This window comes from Anopheles marshallii, chromosome 3 (genome assembly GCF_943734725.1).
Source record: "Anopheles marshallii chromosome 3, idAnoMarsDA_429_01, whole genome shotgun sequence".
In the NCBI taxonomy this organism is placed as follows: domain Eukaryota; kingdom Metazoa; phylum Arthropoda; class Insecta; order Diptera; family Culicidae; genus Anopheles; species Anopheles marshallii.
This window is the reverse complement of record NC_071327.1, coordinates 38,858,286-38,879,042: the sequence shown is the minus strand read 5'-3', so window position 1 is coordinate 38,879,042 and position 20,757 is coordinate 38,858,286. Positions and strand designations below refer to the sequence as shown.

The following is a 20,757-nucleotide window of genomic DNA, read 5'->3' as shown; positions in this document are numbered from 1 at the left end:
CACGGGAAATAGAATTAAATTATATTGGAAATACTATAGCTTCTTGACATTTCTATCCAATTGGCCTGTGAGGCCTGTGTGTGGAATTGGTTTAATTTTTTCGTAAGGCCTTGCCAATTCAAGCTGGGAAATTAAATGGGATATAATAAAATAAGTATGTTTTTCGTTCCACAACGGCCGGTCGTCAAACAGATAATGTGTAAGCATTTTCTTCTATCATGAAAGATTCGTTCAGTATGTCCGTCACATGCCCAACAATAGATAACGAACTATCAATAATTGTACCGGTCGAAAGGCACAGAACAGAAGCTCACGTTTACGTGGCAAATAATTTATGAGATGTTTCAGCGTAATTAACAGTGAATTATTAATGCAATTTGGTGTAATTTTACATGACCATCGGAGAACATCGCAGGTCAACCATAAGACCACCTAGGCTCAGATGCGTTTTGTGATGCGTGTGTCCGATAATGGTCACCGCCATCGTTGTGGTAATGTCTGGTGACTTGGTTGTAATGAACGTTTTATGGATTTGTTGATTAATATGATCATTAAGGTTAGGGACTTTAACAAGCTAGCTTACGAGTATGACGAAATTAATTATGTTTGCTTGCTCAAGTCCATTGTTATGTAAATGTAAAAGCGTGGAGATTGAATAATATTACATGTTCTGTACAATGCATAGTTACATTACCTTAGGTTATATTTATGCTTTTAAAAACTGGAATTAATTTCATATGGTAATAAAATTTTCTGCATACTGCTTTTATTTTAATAGGGATATAAAGTGTATTATACCACAAATCCAAATCAACCCGAAGCATCTTGGGACTCCCAGATGGAAACCAACGACATGACGACCATTTCGGAATTGACTCCGCATGCTATCTACACCATACGGGTGCAAGCATTTACCTCTATGGGTGCCGGTCCCTTGTCTAATCCGGTACAGGTCAAAGCTCAGCAAGGTAAGTCAGTTTACTAATGCAACGTTTTATGCACTGGACAGCATGTTACCAAGAACAAATATTCATAAGGTAAACATGTCACATATTATCTTTCTACTATATTAATGCTTGGTATTCCATTCATTTTTTTTACTAAGCTAAAATGGTAAAATAAGACAAATAAAACTTAAATGAACTACCAAGTCTAAGAATCCACCGAAAGCAACACGTAGTAACAAGACACAGACATCAGAAATAGCTGAAGACCTTTGACATAGTTAGTGACAAAACGGTTAGATAGAATCAACTTTACGCTCAATTTAACATAATGTACCAAATCCGTACTCTTTCTTTCAACTACTCTGTCGGTAACAACGAATTTGTCATGTTGTCCAGTGAAAAAAAAAAACCGTTTGAGAAGCTAATTTGATTTCCGTCCAGCGAAGCTTAACTATTTTCTTGAAATTATACGCCACTTTGACGTGGTCTCTGTTCCCAGACTTGTGCATTTCCGTTTTCAATCCCACCAGATGTCACCAGTAACATGAAGCCATTCATCTTCTCAGCACCCATTGCATGTTTTCGTGAAACAATACGCCGTTTCAAGCATAACTGTCATTGTGACGGCAAGAAAAGCCATCAAGTTTCTTTACAGATTCGGTCAAATTAGACATAGCGCTGCAACAATATTCAAGAATCCTCATTTTGCAGCGCCCTTTGACACGAAGAGGCAACTTTTTGCGCCTCGACGAGATTTCCTTGCGTTGGAACGACGAGAAGATCTGCAAGTGTCCTCCGGTTCGGAAAGCATAATGACAATCCCACAAAGCCCCCGATCCATGTAGTGGAATGAACGTTTGCCATTGTTTTCGTCCCGGGGCGGTACAAAAGTTATTTCAATTTAACTTTTCCCTCAAATCAATCCAACACTATCTCTTTCCGTTTTCCGTTCCCTGCTTGCGAGGATCTCTAGGTCTGTATCTAGGTTAGGGAAAGTGTGACAAGTATGCTATCATCGCGGCATAAAGAGCACTGTCTGAGATTGACTAATAAACTTAACGGACAAGTCCGGCTGAAATGCAGAATCAGCAGCACTGTCACTTTGACATCGCAAATGTCCATTTCATGCTGCGCTGTTCATTGCACATTGCCAACTAATGAGACAAAAGGGCAAGAATAATGGCCTTATCAGATGGGAGCTCCTACTTAATAGTCCATCGTTTGGAAGCAGAAAATATGAATATGCATCTTGAAATCTTGGCACATTCTAATTTATTTCTGAAAATACATTCAGCTGAATTCAAAAGATCCTGTGCTTAGTACAGACTAGGGTATTTGTAAGAATCGCGACTTAAATTGGAATAACTTTTAGATAGATTAAAATGTTTTTTACTCGCTACTCGGCTACTCTTCTTCCTTTTAACTCAAAAATATTAAAACAACATTTAAATCATTTTCTTGTTTATCACTTTTTTTTCTTTGTTGCTTGTCCGCGGGCAACACATTTGACTGGTTTGCTGTAGCATAAACTACATTTCTACATGATTTGTTTATACGAGAATTGGTTATCGCCACCGTTCAACAAAGGGTCAAATAGCACTACATACGCACTAGATCTAAAGGGTACTCTAACTTGATGCATCTAAATGCGTACATTAACATAGGAAACTCCCCAAAAAGAAGCTAGGATAAAACGGATTTTGGTTTGTCGTCGAAACCAGCGATAATCTCAATGTAATTAAATTGTTTCCTATTCATACAACATGTTTATGCATATGCAAATTACATCCAAATGTTTTCACTCTTCATTCACACCAACATTCTTTCGGAGACGGGCACGCTGCTCATGTCCGCGTATACCGTTCCCGCCGGTACACGCCAACATCGGCGCACAATCGTACCGCTAGCGCGTACAGAGGGTGGCGCCACACTCAATGACACTAGGATGACACCCACAGCACTTACTGCGTTTGTTGTTTGGCGTGTTTGCATTTGCGAGTTTTTCCCTGCATTCCCGTCACACACGACTAGCGAGGCCACAATGAAATTGCAAAAAAAACTTGTTTTTTAGCAACGTTTAACAACATTCACTTACCATCTCTGTCGCTCTCATTGCTGCTATTTTCAGGCGTTCCCTCGCAACCAAGCAACTTTCGGGCTACCGATGTCGGCGAAACAGCTGTCACCCTGCAATGGTCTCGGCCGACTCACTCGGGCGAGAACATCGTACACTACGAGCTGTACTGGAATGACACTTATGCAAACGAGCAGCATCATCAGTATGTATATGTTCCCAAACCCAAACGCCCAACCCATGCCCCCATCAGAAAGCACTCCCTCCAACGCGAATGCGAAATCCTATCCCAGTGAATACTGTTTCGCGATTTACTGAACTGGTATGTCCATGGTTCAGCCGAGATGGGATGTCCTGCTTCCAGCGTAAACTCTATTTCCTTCATTATCTCGCCGCATCATGGAGTTCTGGTGGTTGAAGTCCATCCTCTGGCTCACTCTCTGGTCGCAAATCGGAACGAATGGCATTCATAACAATAGCGCACTTGATAACTGTTTAGTGGAGGCACTTGTTTTGTTTGTTATTATTGTTTGTGCCAGTCCGCACCTCTGGCACATACCCCTTCTCCTCCTTCAGCGGTTCAGTTGCGCTTTCATATAGCTTTAGTTATAAAAAAATGCTAACAATAACAATGCACGGCTGTTTGGACCCCAATACACTGCTGCCGAATATTTCCTGCACCGAACATGGTGCCTAGTGACGTTCCCATCGGTATCAAACTCACTGCGATCGTGCACGACTTGCATGTATCACGGCCAGGAAGAATAGTCCATCATCTGTCAGTTCTCTATGGGATGCCAAACTAATGTCAACTCGACATGTCCTTTCCGTTCGTGCCTTGCCCTCCCTCGTCTATCTCATATTTTCCCAGATTTCCCAGGCAGCGCACACTTCAACCGTTCATCCACTTTTTCCCAGGCTATGAGACTAGTGTTCTACACTCAGGCTTTTGGTTCCCGTCAACGCTCATCACACCAACGTTGCCGGGGGGACATTAGTCGTGGGGTAATTTGAAATTTAAATTATTGAATAATATTGACACCGCGCACTCGGCCACGGGTACTTTGAAGCCGTAAAAATTAGTGAACCTTTTGGCTACTTTCATTTAACCACCGGGCGTAGCGCAGCTTTTGCCTGCATGGTATTGATTTTTGTTTTTAAAGCTGCAAATGTTTTCATTTTTGCTAGTAAAAGAAACATACAGCGGTTTTGCTATTGTTTTTAACGATGTTTCATGTTTTGTTACAGCGTTTGTTGTTCTTTTCCTTGCAGTTCGTCAACCCCTCTGCTCATATCGGGATCGAAATGGGAGAAAAAGTTTTGTCGCATTTGTTATTACGCAGCTGTTATTGTTATTTGCTGTTTTATTGCTATATTTATTTTCATTAACAGTCTTTGCATTCTTTGTCGCATACATGTTTGAATGATGTTGCTTTCCAAACTATGTTTTATATTACAACAATATTCGCATAAAATTAATGAGCTAGAGGCAGAATGTAAATTCTAACAAAAGCAATAACACAATTGTGTGCTACACATCTGAATAAACAAAACCTTTATCGATTCGTAATAGTTAACACATTGCAACATTGTGTACTATGCTCGAAGGGTGAACGAAATATTGTCACGCTTGCTAGGATATATTATTTATTAATTGTAATGAACACGTTCCGTTTCCGGCGCGCCGAAACAATTACCGAGTCCATCCATTATCGCCAAATTATGATGTTTATGATAATGTAACCAAGCCATGTTGCTCGAAACCATACAACCGAACAAGCGTTCCGCTAAAATCAGGCAGGAGCGAACGCAGAAAAAGTTTCTGTTGAAAATGTCATAACATACGAAATTTACTACCGTGTTCGTGGTTTTCATCAAAATTCCGGCGCGTCACCCACAATTTTAGCCTTTCTAAGAGGCAACATTGCCCGATTGGTGCGGCAAGTCTGTAGGCATGTTGCGGCGAACACCACCACCAAATTGAAGAGTTCATAAAACCAATCGTGGCCGAAAAGTTTCTCGTTCTCAACCGTAAGCTGTTTCGTGCAAGCATACCTGGTTCGTGTAACCGGCAAAACCTTTGATAAATTCCCAACATCCAATCTTTCATGGTGTCCTACTTCATCCGTGCCCCCCGTGCCCAACAAATACCTTCACATCATCGAGCTGGGATCGCAATCCAACCCCCTCAAAAACACGAACTGCATGATAGAGTTAGCTTGGTCATTTTCCTTTTGTACGTTTTTTTTTGTGTATGGGTTACGGTAACTGGACTGGGCGCGACATTCTCAAGTGCGTAAACTCCCGTTCCACCGGGGAACACAACACCAGGTCGAAAAAAGGGCTGTGTTTTATGAAAATGATTTTTATCCCACTCACGACTCACCGTCCATTTTCCATCAGCACCAGACCTCGCGGGGTACTTGGGGCGTCCTGGGCCCTCGATTTTTATACCATCCCTTTGTCCGTGTTTTACCGTGGCGCTTTATCCGCCAAATAATTCCTCCGATACGCAAAAGCCGGCAGGTGAAACAAAATTTATTAATATTAATCACAAATTAAAATTCTTCCCCTGCGTTCATCCGCCCGTACACCACACACTACTGCCTGGCGTTGGGTACAGACGAATTCCAAACACGGAGACCTACACGCTGAGCAGCTTGTACCCGGACACACTGTATTACTTCTGGTTGTCGGCACGATCCCAACGTGGTGAAGGTGCCACCACGCCTCCGATTCCAGTGCGAACTAAGCAGTACGGTAAGTAAAAACCCTTTTTTCTTACTCTCCTCCCTGTATCTTTCTCTATTAAAACCCTGGATCGATGTTCCCTCTCGATCGAATCTACTGTACATCTAACGACGCTGGGGCTGAGATCTAATTTGATCTCAGCGCCTAATTGGGGTTTCAAATGGAAGTAGACTTTACTGCGTTTAAGATGGAGAGTTGTTTGCTATGCACCCCTTCCCTATTCGATCCAATACGTCCCGGTGTTCCGATCAAAAAGTTTTTTATGTGTTTTTTATGTGCTGTAGACTAAACGACAGTCCCGGATCGGCGTGGAAAGTGCGTGTGCAATATTCAAGCGAAGGAAAGAAGGAAATGCTCCACTACGGGGTAGAAGGTTGGTTAGCGGGCAGGAATGAGCTTTCTTGATCTACTGTTTAATGTGCCTGGCACTAGAACATGCGGGAATCAATATTCTTAGCCAGGGGTGGTCGATTTTCAGGATTCGCCCATACCGATTGTACGGATTACCGAGAAGGGTTCCATTTCAATCCATTGGGAAGAGGAGAAGGAGAAGAGGAAGGGAGCGTTGGAAGGCTACCAAAGGAAACATGAACAATGTTTCTGACAAAGGAAGAACCGCTTCCTTTCCGAGTGCTATTCTACATCTCTCGCCAGTAGGGGATAGTATGTGCTCCGAGAAGAAAAAAAATCTTCCTTGCTGCCTGCTGGACCATGTTTCTTAGCCTGATGCCTGTTGATGCAAGCTTTTCTTTCGGATGCTTGATTTTATTTTATTTTAATTTTCTGCCCTAACGATGCAGAAATCTCTCTATGTGGACTCTTCTCGGGGACGTTGCGTGTCTGTGCGTGCTCGACTGTACTTCGATTCTCTTGTTGTTGTTTTTTGTTTTACTTTTTGCGGCACAAAGATCTTGGGCAAATAACTCGTACTGAGCATTCCATGTTCTTGATTTTTGGGGTTCAGTACACGATGCCTGCTTTGCTTAGAAGCTTTATATTGATTTCATTTGGTTTTTGTTGTTTTTAATGTGCTTCTTTGAAACAAAGAATGGATGGCAGAACCTTATCCCTTCTGTTTCTTTTTTCCTTCTTTATTTACGCAATTCGATGCTCTACGTGTACTATCGTACTTTTGGAAATTTAATTAAAAAAGGGGAAGATATTTTCATAAACTACCACCGAACCCTTTTTGCGTGCCCAGTTTTCCCGGCCCGGTGAAGTAAAGAACGATCGTTGTACGGAGAAGTGAACGAAGCGTGGCGTGATGCTCGTCATAAATATGCTTTCGATTCAGCACCAGGTTATGTCCACCTATTTTGCATTACCACGATCGTAATTATGCTATGAATGGAAATTTCTTTTCCTGCTTAGCTGATCATTTTGTTGAAAGAAAATCCCCAAAGTTTTTTTTATCCACTTTGAAAAATATTTTGTGAACTGAAAAATTCCACCGCTGGGAAAAATAACACAGCCAAACACCCACACGCATCCGCTAGGTCCATAACACAATGTCGCAAGAAATCAAGTACATCCAGCAGCAGTGAAATCGACCCGCGCTCCGACCAGCAAAGATCATATTCAGGTAAGGATCGCCCGACAGGTGCGTCCTTGCGAAACGGAAACGGTCGGAAGTAAAATGAAATCCCACGATAGCCGACGGAACGACAGTTTGGCGAACGCCAGTCGTTAGTTATGTGTTGCCATTAAGCGAAAACGGTCGACCGGAAGCAAAAAGGGTCGAAAGGCAATCGTTAATTAACCGCCGTGCAACAAAAAAGGATTAACAGTTTTCTCATTCCATGGAAAATGTTTGCTCTGTTTCACTTTCTTGCTCAGTTGCGTCCGTTGCTTGCGGTCGCGTCCCTTTGCTCGTATTTCTCATGCATTTCTTTTTTGCCGTTTGTTTTTTTTTTTGTTTCATTCTACTTCTTTCGACCATCTTTTATTTTCCACTTCATTCATTTCATCTCTTTGAATTCTGGATTTTATTATTACATATTTACCACCCACACAATACCTCTTCGTTGAGCGCTCTGCCTTACTGCACATCGATAGTGTTCGTGTTCTTAATCCGTACATATAAAAATATATATACATATATATATATATATATATATATATATATATATATATATATATATATATATATATATATATATATATATATATATATATATATACATACACATATACCTTAACAGTAGCACCATTCAGTTCCATTTTTCTCCCGTTTTGCATAACTCTTTGCCTCAAGCCACGAGTAGTAAGGTTTGTTGATTTTTTTTTGTTTGGTTTCTCTGCCATTCTTTATGCACTCTTTTGCGTACTTCGCTTGGCCTTTGTAAAGAACGAGTTAAAATATCCATTCAATCGTTGCTCCCTTCGTGTTTCAGCACAGTTTTTTTTGTCTTAATTTGATTCAGCAACCCATCCCTCCGGCGATGGATTTAATTAAATACAGGCAATCAAATTTTATGAATCATTTGACCATTTTTTATCAGTTGCGTTTGTTATTTTTTATTGAAATTGATTCATGTTTTATTTAAAATTATGTTTTCCCTCACTAAGTTGCCTGTTGGCTCTGTTGTTTACGTATCTTTAGTATTTATTTATGTTTGTCATATCTTAAAGTACAAGCGGTTCCCGTATTTCTCTGTTATTCATCATAACACGTGAAACGCAATTTTCTTATCAGATCTCTTCTACTACTTACTTATCTTACTTTAAAATAGCTCATGAAAATCATACTATTTGTTGATATTGTCAGTATAGGTTTTACTTTATAGCTAAATTTTAAGTTGAACATTGAAGTTTTTTTCTTATTTATCCCTCAAATTTATGTTAATTGGTCATTGGAACATCTTAATTTGCAGCTACAAGGTTTACTGTTTTCATCACCCAGTTCTAGTAATTTTACTTTAAAGCATGTATCACACATCAAAGTCCACGCATGAGCGGAATTTAAAAGCATAAATCGAAAACATGGCCGCTCGGAAGCAATATACATATGCAAGCAATTCAATGCGCTTTTTTGCTAAAATCACACATTCGTTAGAGTATTTCCTGTTTTTGTTCTTATAGGCAACAAATGACATTGATAAAAGAGCCATTTCATGTACCACATTGCAGTCCACCGCATGGAATACTTCGATGTGGATACGCTTGGCATAACGTTTATCTTTTCATTGTAGTTTGGTATGCGCATATGCTGAGGACACATCTGCCTTATGATGAATGCTGTTTATAGCCTTTTGTTGTTTTTATTTTCGAGTGGTATTGTTTTTAACGTTTATATATTTTTCTTTCGCTTGTATTCTGTTTTTTATCTCTTTTTGCATTCCACGTCCAATTCGAAGCTTACGTATTCGAATACGCTTTCTCAGCGTATGGTTTTGTCTTTCAACTTTTACATATAGCATTCATGCGATTAATATTTCATCGTTCAGTGAATGATTTTAATTAGTTTCTGTTTGTTTATTGTTTGCTCTTTCTGTTTCAATTTCGTTGTATTACAACTCCTTCTATTATTCATAGTTCCATTATCAATAAAAATTGCATTTATAGTCTGTCGCTCTCTGTTACATCCCGTACAACGTAAAACGTGGTGGTTTGTTTTTTATCTCATTTGCACCATCCATTTACATACTAAATGTTGGGCATTAGGCAAAGTGTAAAGAATATCGTTCATCTTTAGAATGAACATTTAGTTTTCTTGCAAGTATGTTTATGTTGTTTTATTTGCTTCCGTTCATGCACGTAGAAAGTTTACCCTAGAAGTTCGAATGTTCATAAAGTAGTATGCACATAGCAAACACACACAGTTAGTGTCCCGTATTTCAACCGTTTACCGTATTACAACAGTTTTCATACGCTTGCTTTGCATCACGAAGAAACATTACATTCGACACTAAAACATTTTGTATGAGTTTTCACAGAATGTTTCATCTCGATTAGTTTCTGCATATTTGTTTTGTTTGAGTCTTTCCTGTCGTTTTTATTCTATATAATTGTTCTGCACCAAATGAGCACTTTGTTTCGAATTCTTTTCTGTTTCAAGAGCACCATTTAAATGTGTATGATACAAAATTTCCTCTTTACTTTTAACTGCACATTTTCTACCACTAACTGTCCGAATATGACACGCATACCCAATCAAACTAGTGCACTAGCGGCTTTAAGCACTCTGTACTGTTCAGCAAAAGGGACAACCATATATGATTGATATGAAAAGAAAATCCACGAAAACGATGCACCCTTCGTAATGACTATGTTTACAAGCTTCTGTTTTAAATTGTTTTGATCGATTTGTTGATTATTTCTGTAAAATACTACTTGTTTTGTAAGTTACAATGTGTTGTATTATTTTGTTGTATTAAATTGTATTGTTTTCTACCTTGGAAGAATCTATGAAATGTTCATAAAAGTATTGATTGTTCGAACAAACGAATAATGTTCTCAAAATTTTAATTATAGAAAAATGAACATCTATGTGTCTTCCTAGACAACAATTAGTATCATTATGTTAAGTAGAGTATAATTGTTCATAAGTTGATTCATTTTTTTATTCTTTTTCTTTTATAATATATTATCGGTTCCCCAATTATCGCTATGATTTGCGTTACACTGCACCACCAATAATGCCTGACCATTGACCAACTCGTAGTACCCGGTGCACCGCCCCGTAATGTAACTGTCGAAGCGACAAGTCCGACCACTATCAACGTGTCCTGGCTGCCACCACCGGTCGAACGATCGAATGGGGCCATTGTTTATTATAAGGTGTTCTTCGTCGAAACGGGACGATCGGATAGCGAGGCCACGGTAACCACCCTCAACTCGACTAGCATCGTCCTGGACGAGCTAAAGCGTTGGACAGAGTACAAGATTTGGGTCCTCGCCGGTACTTCCGTTGGTGACGGGCCCCGATCGTACCCGTACACAGTACGCACTCATGAAGACGGTATGTATTGCACCATATGCTAGATTCTTTCGTTCATCTCAGACACCTGATTTATGATTTAAGAACATCCAACCACGGTTACAAATTTGTGATACACACAGCTCATAACAAAACATGTCAGATATACATTTTTATTAAACTAACAAACAATGAGACACGTAACAATATTTAAACAACATAAAACACTGAAAATATCAAACTAACAACAGCTAAAATTATCTTTTAGTTAAATACAAACTCATTTTTGTATTTTGAAGGTAAAATATTAACTCTTTTTGATAACATTTGCTTGACGCATAACGTATAATATTTTTTTATAACCGCAGCGAGGATTTTTACTAAATTTTTGTGTATTTTGTAAAATTATTATAAAATTTTTGTAAGCTGCCATGTCAGGAATGATGCTGTCCAAATTTTTAATGACGATTTAACGGTGTTATTGTACACATTTTAAAATAGTATAAAAATGAAAACATATTTTTGTAGCAGCTCGGATTTTGAAACAGTATTCTGTGGTGCAATGCTAAGAACAATTGATTTTTTTAGATTAAGGCATGACGATTTTGGATGGAAGCAAAATCATGATGCGTGCTTGTATGTAACAAAAAGTTATTTAAATTCAACGGAGTAGAATACAACGACTATTGTGTAAAGCTATCGTTCGCCTGGTTCATACGATTATGCAATCCTGTTTTTGCTTCCACACTTTGAACGGTACGTACAGAGAATCAAAAATAATTTGGTTGTATTTTTCAAAGAAATATTTAAATTTTAATTCTCTGTAAATATACTGAGCATAGTTTTTGAATACAAAAACGCGCGTTGATAAGCATATTCATACATGTACGAAGAAACGTTATTGAGACAAGAGCTCCCTAAAAGTCCGAAGATTCAGGTATAGAAAGTGGGGCAGCTGGCAGGCAGATGAAAATTATGATATCTTTAACGTTAACCCCACGGCAAGGTTTGATGCGGGGTTGAATGCAACAGAAATCCCTTTTAATCGTTCAGAAAAGGTTTACCGGTCGCTTTTTTGGGGCAACACCACAAATCTCGCTCTATAACTTTGTCCCTCTCACACATTTGAGTGCCTTCCCCGTTCCAGCAATATCCTAGCACAGTAGGTTAATTTAAGAAACCTAATTTTCGTATGGCTTAACTTTTCAATTTCCCTCCCGTTTGCTACCACTCATCTCATCCGCTGGACGTTGGTAATGTTGGTTGGCCGCTGAAGGATATCTGATGCTTCCAAGCGGACGGTCAGACCGACTGGTGGCTGCTGAATTAGCAGAGGAGTTTCTGTTTCAAAATTTGTTTTAAAGTTTAATGACTCCTGCGGGAGCCGTTAAAAATGCTGGAGTAATTCCATGACACTCTTACCTGCACGCTTCGTTTGACGAGAACTGACGTTTGATTCACTGCCCAGGTTGAAGTGAAATATTTGTCGTGCTTTTTTTTCCTTCCGCGTCCTTCAAAGACTTGTTCATGACACCTGCTCGCGCGCGATATCCAGATGCCCAATTTTGGTCGTTTGGAAAAGTTGCAAAACTCGGCTGTAAACATACGACCGACGGAAGCGAGAAGAAATAATCATGTACAAATAAACGCGCCCCAACGACAATCTCTGTCTGTTTTTGTTTTCTCTTTTTTCGTGTCCTTTTCCTCACATCGATGTTTCCGTGCGGAAGTGAACGGTATAACGCGCGAAACCGTCAAACCAACTGTTCCGCCTGTGCTGTGCACACCGGTATATGCGTGGACAATTCTTTGGCTGAACAATTTTTCCCCAAAAACCTGCTGATGCCTGTTGAACGCCGTTTTGACTTCAAATAGGTCCCTGGCGAGAAAATTAATTTGTTTCTGTAACCGTTTCAATGAATACATTAAAAACCCGTCTCCGTTCAACCGTTTCATTTTCGGTGCGCGCCCGTTTTCGCACCGGTGACGTTGGGTTTTGCGTTACCGAGAGTGGGATCCTTTTGCATACGGCTCCGGTTCGCCGGTGGTGCCGTTAGAATTTTCCCGAAATGGATGGGTAAAGCAGAAAATATCATCCGAAAATAAAAGGCAGAACCGCTGCACCAGCTCGCCGAAAGTTCAAACAGTGAAATTAATAAAAATTAATCACATTAATAAACATTTACCTTTCGCATACCAAATGTGAGGGGTAAATTCATTCTTTTTTTTGCGGGGGGGGCTAAAGTGCCTCCTAAACCTGTCATAAACTTCATTCCCAGGCGTATGGTTCCGTTGAGTAATCGGTCTTGAAGGTTTTTTTTTTACTTCACTATTTATGATACATTTGCTGTCAATCGATCATCGTGTCTCTCTTTTTCCTTCGGTACAAGTGCAAGCTAAAAAAATATTCAATAAATAAAGGATTTGTTTTAAGACAGATTAAATTAAAGAAAGATTAAACGCCAAATTTGTCTCACTCAATGGCACTTTATCAAGTAACACTGTAAATTAAGATTAAAAACAGTTTAATAGCTGGATTGAAACTAAATTACAATTAGTAGTGTTAGCAAAACCAGATCTATGATAGCTCTAATATTAGTAATTGCTTTATATTACTAATTACTTTATACACAATTTCGACCAGCTGAATTATCTTAAGTACAATATTTTTTTACAGTTTATTTACAGTTAGTTTTACAGTACAGTTGCTAAATAAACCTTTACTAAAAATTACATGAACTAACCTAAAACAGTTTATCCCACATCAACCAATGGGAATGAAATGAAGTATACCACTCAAAATTACTGATTCATTAGTTTAATTAAATAATTTTTTCCACGACGGTACGTATGAGTATGCTTACGGCTGCACAAATTGTTACATGTATTCAAAATCTATATACTATTTTCCTTAGTATTAAGCACAAAACCAACCCGCGAAAGAGGAATATGGCGTCCAGTATTGAATACGTCGTTTGATATGGTTGTCGTTAAAACATAACATCGTTGCCATTTAACATTTATATATGCTGCCAAAATCTACTATTATTACAGTAAGCGTACAGGAAACAAATCATAACACTAATTGATAACAATTATCTATTTTTTACCCGATAACCTTTTTAATTGAATGCGAATGTTGCGCTCATGTCAAACGTCCAACTTTTTGCTTTACACAAACATCAAAGAAACGGTAATTTTTCTCCTTCCTCCATTACGGCTACTGGTACGTTTGCATAAAGGCTGTGTGCAGAAGTGAAATTTATTATCGTTATTTACAAAAACAAAACAAAACCTGCACCTACTTGCTGTATGTGTATGTGTTTGTGTACATATGTGTTACTTTTACTGTTTGTGTTTTTCAAATATCTTGGCTCTTTCGGTAATTGTGCACACGTTTTATTCTGCACCAACCAATTTCACGTTTCATTCTATAACAAAGCACTCTTGTTCGCACCGTATTTTAGATTTACTTGCTCATTGTAACGTTTGACATCTGCAAGCCACCTAACTAACAAATTGTATGCTCTTTATGCGTTAGATAAATGTCCGTACCACGCACCATAATTTTCTTCAGCGCACTCGTTCTGTTACATTTACGTTTTTCGATACCATGTCAATCACGATCAATAGTGATGGAGTAAATGTGTGTATTGTTGCGTATATTCTTCGTTATCTGCGTATTCACCGCGTGTCCACCGCCAATTAGATGCCGCCCGGTCACCTAAAAGCCAACCGCCAATAACTCAACTCGAATTTCAATGTATTTTAAGCAGCACACCGTAACAATAATTGAACCAAACTACGATCACGTTTTTTTCCTCCCAACCACCAACTAACTGCATGCCAAGTTTTTAACGGATAGTTTTGGGTTGCGTTTTGCACTGAAAGTTTAACCGCACCAAAAATTTTGTGTTACACTTTTTAATTGATTGATTTTTGCCGTGCAGTTTAAGGCGAAGTTTGGTTGTTTTTTAGTTCGGTATTAGTTTTAAGCTATATTTTTTCTGCTCTTTTTGCTACGAAATGTGTTACCTCAAGCAAAATTTGATAGAGAATTTTGATTTTTGTTCTACTGTAAAGCGATAACAAAACCAACAAAAAATGAATAAAACGTTTGTTGCCACCTATATAAAGATCACTTATTGCACTGAACTGCACTCAAAATATCTGGTATTCACTATGCACACGTGAAAGCGCACCAATTTTTGTATGAACGCACTTTTCACTCAATTTTTGTCGTTGTATGTTCTGCACCATTCTACTATTATTTTTGTCACGAAAATAGCAATAAAAACACTGGCACATTCACGCTCACTTTCCACTCACTCATACAAGCACACTATATATTATTTTATTTGTGCAACACTTTTATTTTAAATTGCATATATATATATATACCACACAACTCTTTCAACTCTTTTCATTTTATGATTATTCTGTATGATATAGTTCATGAAAGTAAAACAACACTAAACACTGTAAAAGATGTCTATTGTTGAATTCAACCATCTTTTCGTGAAAACAAGGGCGTAGTCATTTTCAATTGACGAGTTGGCCCTTTCTTTGATGAAATACTCTAAATCCATGGGGGAAAATGTCAAACTAAACAAAAACTTAAACAAAAAATGCGTAATAAGGATAGTTAGATTAAGTTAAGCATTTTTCTTTTATAAACCCGTATAGTCCTTATCTCAGTAACGCTACAAAACTTTAGTTGATTATCATACGTCTACAGTCGATAATTTTGGATTGCCGAAAAGATTCGAACACAACATTCATAATGGTTGTCTGTTTTTAAAAACCTTTTCTTTACATTTCGTGTGCTATGCATTTTCTAGTTTTCGACCAATAGACGTATCACCATTATGTGCTGTCTACATGAATGTACACCTCTTAGCGATTCATTTGTTCTAGATGGTTTACGTAATATTCATTTATAGCTTTTTGAATTTTGCCGTGCAATTGCATTTTTCATGCACAAGGTTCTTTCGTTGAATAGAAATGTTCATCATAATTTTTATACTTCATTAGTAAAGTTTTGTTAACAATTTTGTTTGCCGTTCAATCCTTGATGCCGTTTCTCAGCACATCTTTGCTTTACCCATGACGCATTTTTTCGAGTGTTTGTCCATTCTTGTTTTTTGATGTTTTTCATTAACAAAGTCACAGGTAAAACACAACCATCCAGCAAACAATTTTAGATTATTGATTACTTTCCTACACTTGCGCATCAAGGGATGCTAAAGTATTAATTTTATGTTAAGAAAATCATTATTTGAAATTGTATGAGAACCTACTTTTAATACTCATGTTTCATTTGAAATTTTCATGAAATTGGTATACCAACCATACGAACGTGGGTTGTAAAAGTCTGAGCCATAAAACATTACTTTAATCTAGATTATTGTCAACGATTTATTAACGATTTATTAAGCTCTTGGGACGGTTCGATTTAATTCATGTGATAAAATTGTCTCTGCTACGGATCAAGATATCTGTCAGTGTCCATTACAAGGTGTTCCGGGTATGTTATGAAGACGGTGCAACCTTAGCGACGCAAGAAGCTCATTCAGCTTGAAAGTGTCCACAACAAAACCGACGCCCTGGAAACTATCGCCCCGTTCATATCTACCGGTCGTAGACACAAAAACATGAAACCCGAAAGCCATAAAATGTAATTAATCAAAAGTGATTAATACACACTCAACGCACTCACGTCGTTCATTTTGCCGCCAATCCGTTGTAGCTCTTCGGTGAAAGATATTATCTCGACGAGCACACATCGGTCAGGAAACCGAAGCTGTTCTAGCGCCTTAATCTCGCATCCCGGGTACCGGACACTTTATTGCCTACCTATCCGAACCGAAAGCCATTGCGTGGGTAGGCCAAAGACGAAGATATTTATCGTCCCATACACCTGGCTGTAACCGTTTATTCTAAAATCCCCAAAATCTACAGCTCCACAATCCGGGCATGGCTATCGAGGCGGCAATGATGTTGATATTGGAGTACGATTGCGTACATGTCGGTCAGCCTTTAGTGGCTCCGGTCGCTCAAAATTACCGGAAGAAACTGGCAGAGGTGTCTGTACCTGATCCTGGATTCGCTGTCCGTATAAATTAAGTGGATTACGGAAGATGGAATCATACCCATTTAGTTAATGAAGTTGAGAGTGTGTGACCCTTCCCGCCAGCATCTGACCAAATGCCGGGTGCAGGATACTACATAAGGACGATAATAAATTGGGCAGCAGTAGTTGCACACTTTATACACTTGAAAGCTATCGGCCAACAGCCGGTCAACCCAGTCCCCGTGTGTGCGATTACTGTTATCCTTTAACGGAGTGATATGGATGTATCGTAATTTCCGTCGATGCCCCATCAAATTCGAATAGATTTTCGTCTGCTTACGTCGTAATTCTACCAGAAGTCTACCATCTTCTAGTTCTACCAGTTCTACCATCACTTAGTTGCAGTAGGCAATCTTACGTTTCTTGCGATAGCCGCCCTGTAAAGAAAGAACTTTGCGAAAGATTTATTATTCAAGGGAAAATGTCATTATTGTGGCTATGCGTCTTTGTAGACATCATGTTATTTGTTCTGGAAGATAAAAAAAATCAGAAAAGTATGGTTGATATATTCGCAGACAAATTGGTTAATGACATATTTTGAGTACTTAGAATAATGTTTAACGTGGCTTACTTTGGCATAATGTACATCTTGGCTAAATGATGCTGCAAAGATGATCAACTTTCATGTTTCAAGTTTAAATAATCACTTCATAGTTGTTCATATTTTTCACGTAGGTTTTAATCTACATCGAAATGCTCATAACATTAACATTGAAATATTTGATATTTTGTGAACTTTTTAAAACGTGTTAAGGCAAGGCACATTTATAAGCACAACACACGTTTATAAGGGACATGAAATATATAAAAATATTATGTATCTCAATCGATTGACCACGTTTAACTGTCGAAAACAATGTGAATTTTTTTTTTTTTTTTTTTTTTCCGTTAGAACGGCCTGGCCGTATCGACTTATTTTACCACGTAGCCGGATAGTCAGTCCTTGCTACGGGGGATTGGCCCGGATGGGATTTTGGTCCAGTCCGTTCGTGTGAAGACCGGCGCTGCTACCATCATGCCACCGGGCCGCCCCAAAACAATGTGAATTATTATAAACAAAAAAATCCTGATGACGAGGTCACGGAAACAAGGATAGGCAACGACAAACTGTAATGAAAATCTAGCGCCTTTCCCACAAAACTGGTAAATTAAAAAAAAGTAAAAATCACTGGTAAAATTAAAACGTTCCCATGTACTGGATATTCTCCTTTTATCTTGCACCTTCCCAGCAAACAGTGCATAAGCATAAGCTAATGGAAAACTTTGTCGATAAGGAAACAAATGTTAAATCGGGAATATAAAATCGCTATTAAGCGTTGCTTTCGTTTGTCCGGCATATTCAGAGATTTACAGGGATTGTTGCGGACTTCTGAAAAAGGTACACCAAAAAAACCCATGACTGTCAGGTTTCCATCCAAATTATAACGGTCGCTTATTTACCTAAAGCCGAATGTGGCCATTTTTTGTCGTATCATCATATGGATGAAGAGAAAATGGAGAAAAACATTGTATCTTGTTTTCTTTTCGTATTCATTATGATATACACACACAATTAAGCAACAAGTTTTTACAAATACTACGATGCCTTCCGAAATGGGCTACTGAGGAGAGGCAATCAGTTATTTGGTAGTAATTTAACATTAAAAGGTACACAAATTAATTACAAAATGATAACCGGTTTTATAATTTTTTTTTACTCTTTGCTATACTTTCTACAAGAACATACATTTTAAGTTGTTCGCGTTTATCTCTACATATTTGTCTACAACACTACAATATTAGTACTTTTTGTCATGCTACTACAATTAAACGGTGATTTGAGATATTTCTCACTGAGGTCACACTCAAAGTCAAATCAGTCTCAATCACAGAAATTGTAAATTGTTCTGTGGTGTTCGTGGTGTTCGCACTATGGCATCTCGCCAATATACCAAATACATTGAGTGCAGATTACATTCAGTTATGAAAAATTTGTTAACTATGTATTATTGAAATGCAACATGAATTGATAAGTGCATTTATTCAAAAGATGTTTTGATCAAATCAGGTGTGCATAACAATTGAAATGGTCTAGGTTCAGGTTTTGTAAAATTTTTGATAACTACTTTTTTTTCAACTTTATTTTTTATGAGTTTTGCCCAATATATACCTTGTTTTTGTGTGTCAAAATTAAATTACCTGCTTACGCCAAAGAGATTATGAAACTCCACGAATGGTTGATTCTGTTTAGATAGCAATCATTATAGATGATTTTAAAATACACAAAATCATATTTTTACACAAAAATTCAATCAGATTAAAACAAAGTCGCTTTTCTTGTACCATTATTTGTCATCAATCTGTGATTTCCGCAAATAATAGGTGCAGACATTTCCCATTCCGTTGGGTTTTATAAGCTCCAAAAGCATTATGTATTAAATTATACTTGTTTACAGATATAATATTATTCCATATTGTACCCGCATTGCTGTGTTGCTAGAATGGCACTTGCATAATGGGCTACCATATTGCTAAATGTAACTCAAACTGCACACACAGACAAATAAACGATATTTTCGTGATTCTCAATATGAAATGCTACGTATTACCCGCATACCGTATTCCTTCACTTAAACGAGCTTAAAACAGCATTAACCTCCAGGTATTCCTCCTGTCTGTGCTTTCTTTACATTTCATGTTCATTTCATTGAACGCCGATAAACCGGAACTGCTGTTACCAACGAACGAACGTATGAACAAACGAATATTCGCTTACATCGTTGATACACCTGATTGAAAACTAACAAACACCCGTCCGCTCACTGCTGCACCGATAACAAAACAAATACTTGGCCGATAATTACATTTTTCATCCGTTGCCTTCCGTACGGATGATGGCAACCATCCATCCATCGACGCCCGTTGCATTGCGACCCGACAAATCGTGGTGGAAAACCCCGGAAAAACCAACCCGATCGATCGATCGTGTCGTCCAAACTGGTCACCGACCAATCACGGCAAATATCTTTCGTACATGTTTATGTCCTCTGAAAACTGTTTCATCGTGATGATAACATTGATACAAAAAAACATTGGTTACAACACGAAAATGTTGTCCATCCACGAACCACGACGCTACGAATTTACCAACATTCCATTTTTACACTTTAATGTTTGCATCTTGATCGCATACCTTGGTGTGGTTAACGTTCGCCACTGCTTGTTGTATGTCCTCCATGGATATCACACATTTGCCTGCTGCCATCATCGAATCGATTATGCAAAATTTGGTAAATCTACTGATAAACGCATCCGGCGCTGTGGGTCATGGGGGTTGGATATTTGAATAAAAATCACGTAACTCAATTTAAATCTGCTTCACTGGTACTGCCACTACTGTTGTGGTTGGCTTTTGTCATCGATTAAATTACGATTTTTCTTTGTTTTTTGCGAACGATACCGATACTCGACAAAATGAAATATTAAAAAACACAATAAAAAAATAACAAATAACAATTTTTAAAATAATGAAAACAATATTATGTCGCTGCTTATGCACGGTACAAAAATATTGCTTTTTTCCACATTGCCAATACCGTACAACAACTGTAAAAAAAATACATTATTCTGCAAAAAATGACCGTCCGGGTTGGGCCCCGTGGACGTGGATGGACACGTGCGTGTACACGGGCAAAATGCACCACACGGCACTGCAATTGCACCGGGCGGCGCGGCTGCGATATTTACGGGTATATTTACGTGTACCAACCATAAATCACGATATCAATTTAAACGGCGGGCCAAATCGTATCAAAAGCAGCAGTTAAGAGTGAGTACCATCTGGTTGGTGACGCCTAAATTTATGTGATTTTCACTTTTGGCCTCTTTTAAGCGTTTGGTTCGTACCGTTGTTCGTTGAAAAGGAAAAAAAAACAAAACCCACAAACAGCAACAA

At 38.3% G+C, this 20,757-nt stretch overlaps 1 protein-coding gene across 1 annotated transcript in view; it reads left to right on the top strand.

Annotated features, from left to right (window-relative positions):
- The window catches only part of LOC128714697 (tyrosine-protein phosphatase Lar), a 113,092-nt gene that overhangs the window by 78,483 nt on the left and 13,852 nt on the right, over window positions 1-20,757 (top strand). Inside the window, exons 11-14 of the mRNA XM_053809572.1 lie at window positions 779-968; window positions 3,076-3,226; window positions 5,645-5,781; window positions 10,436-10,732. Of these exons, the coding sequence (XP_053665547.1) occupies window positions 779-968; window positions 3,076-3,226; window positions 5,645-5,781; window positions 10,436-10,732 (775 nt within the window). The remainder of the gene's footprint in view (window positions 1-778; window positions 969-3,075; window positions 3,227-5,644; window positions 5,782-10,435; window positions 10,733-20,757) is intronic.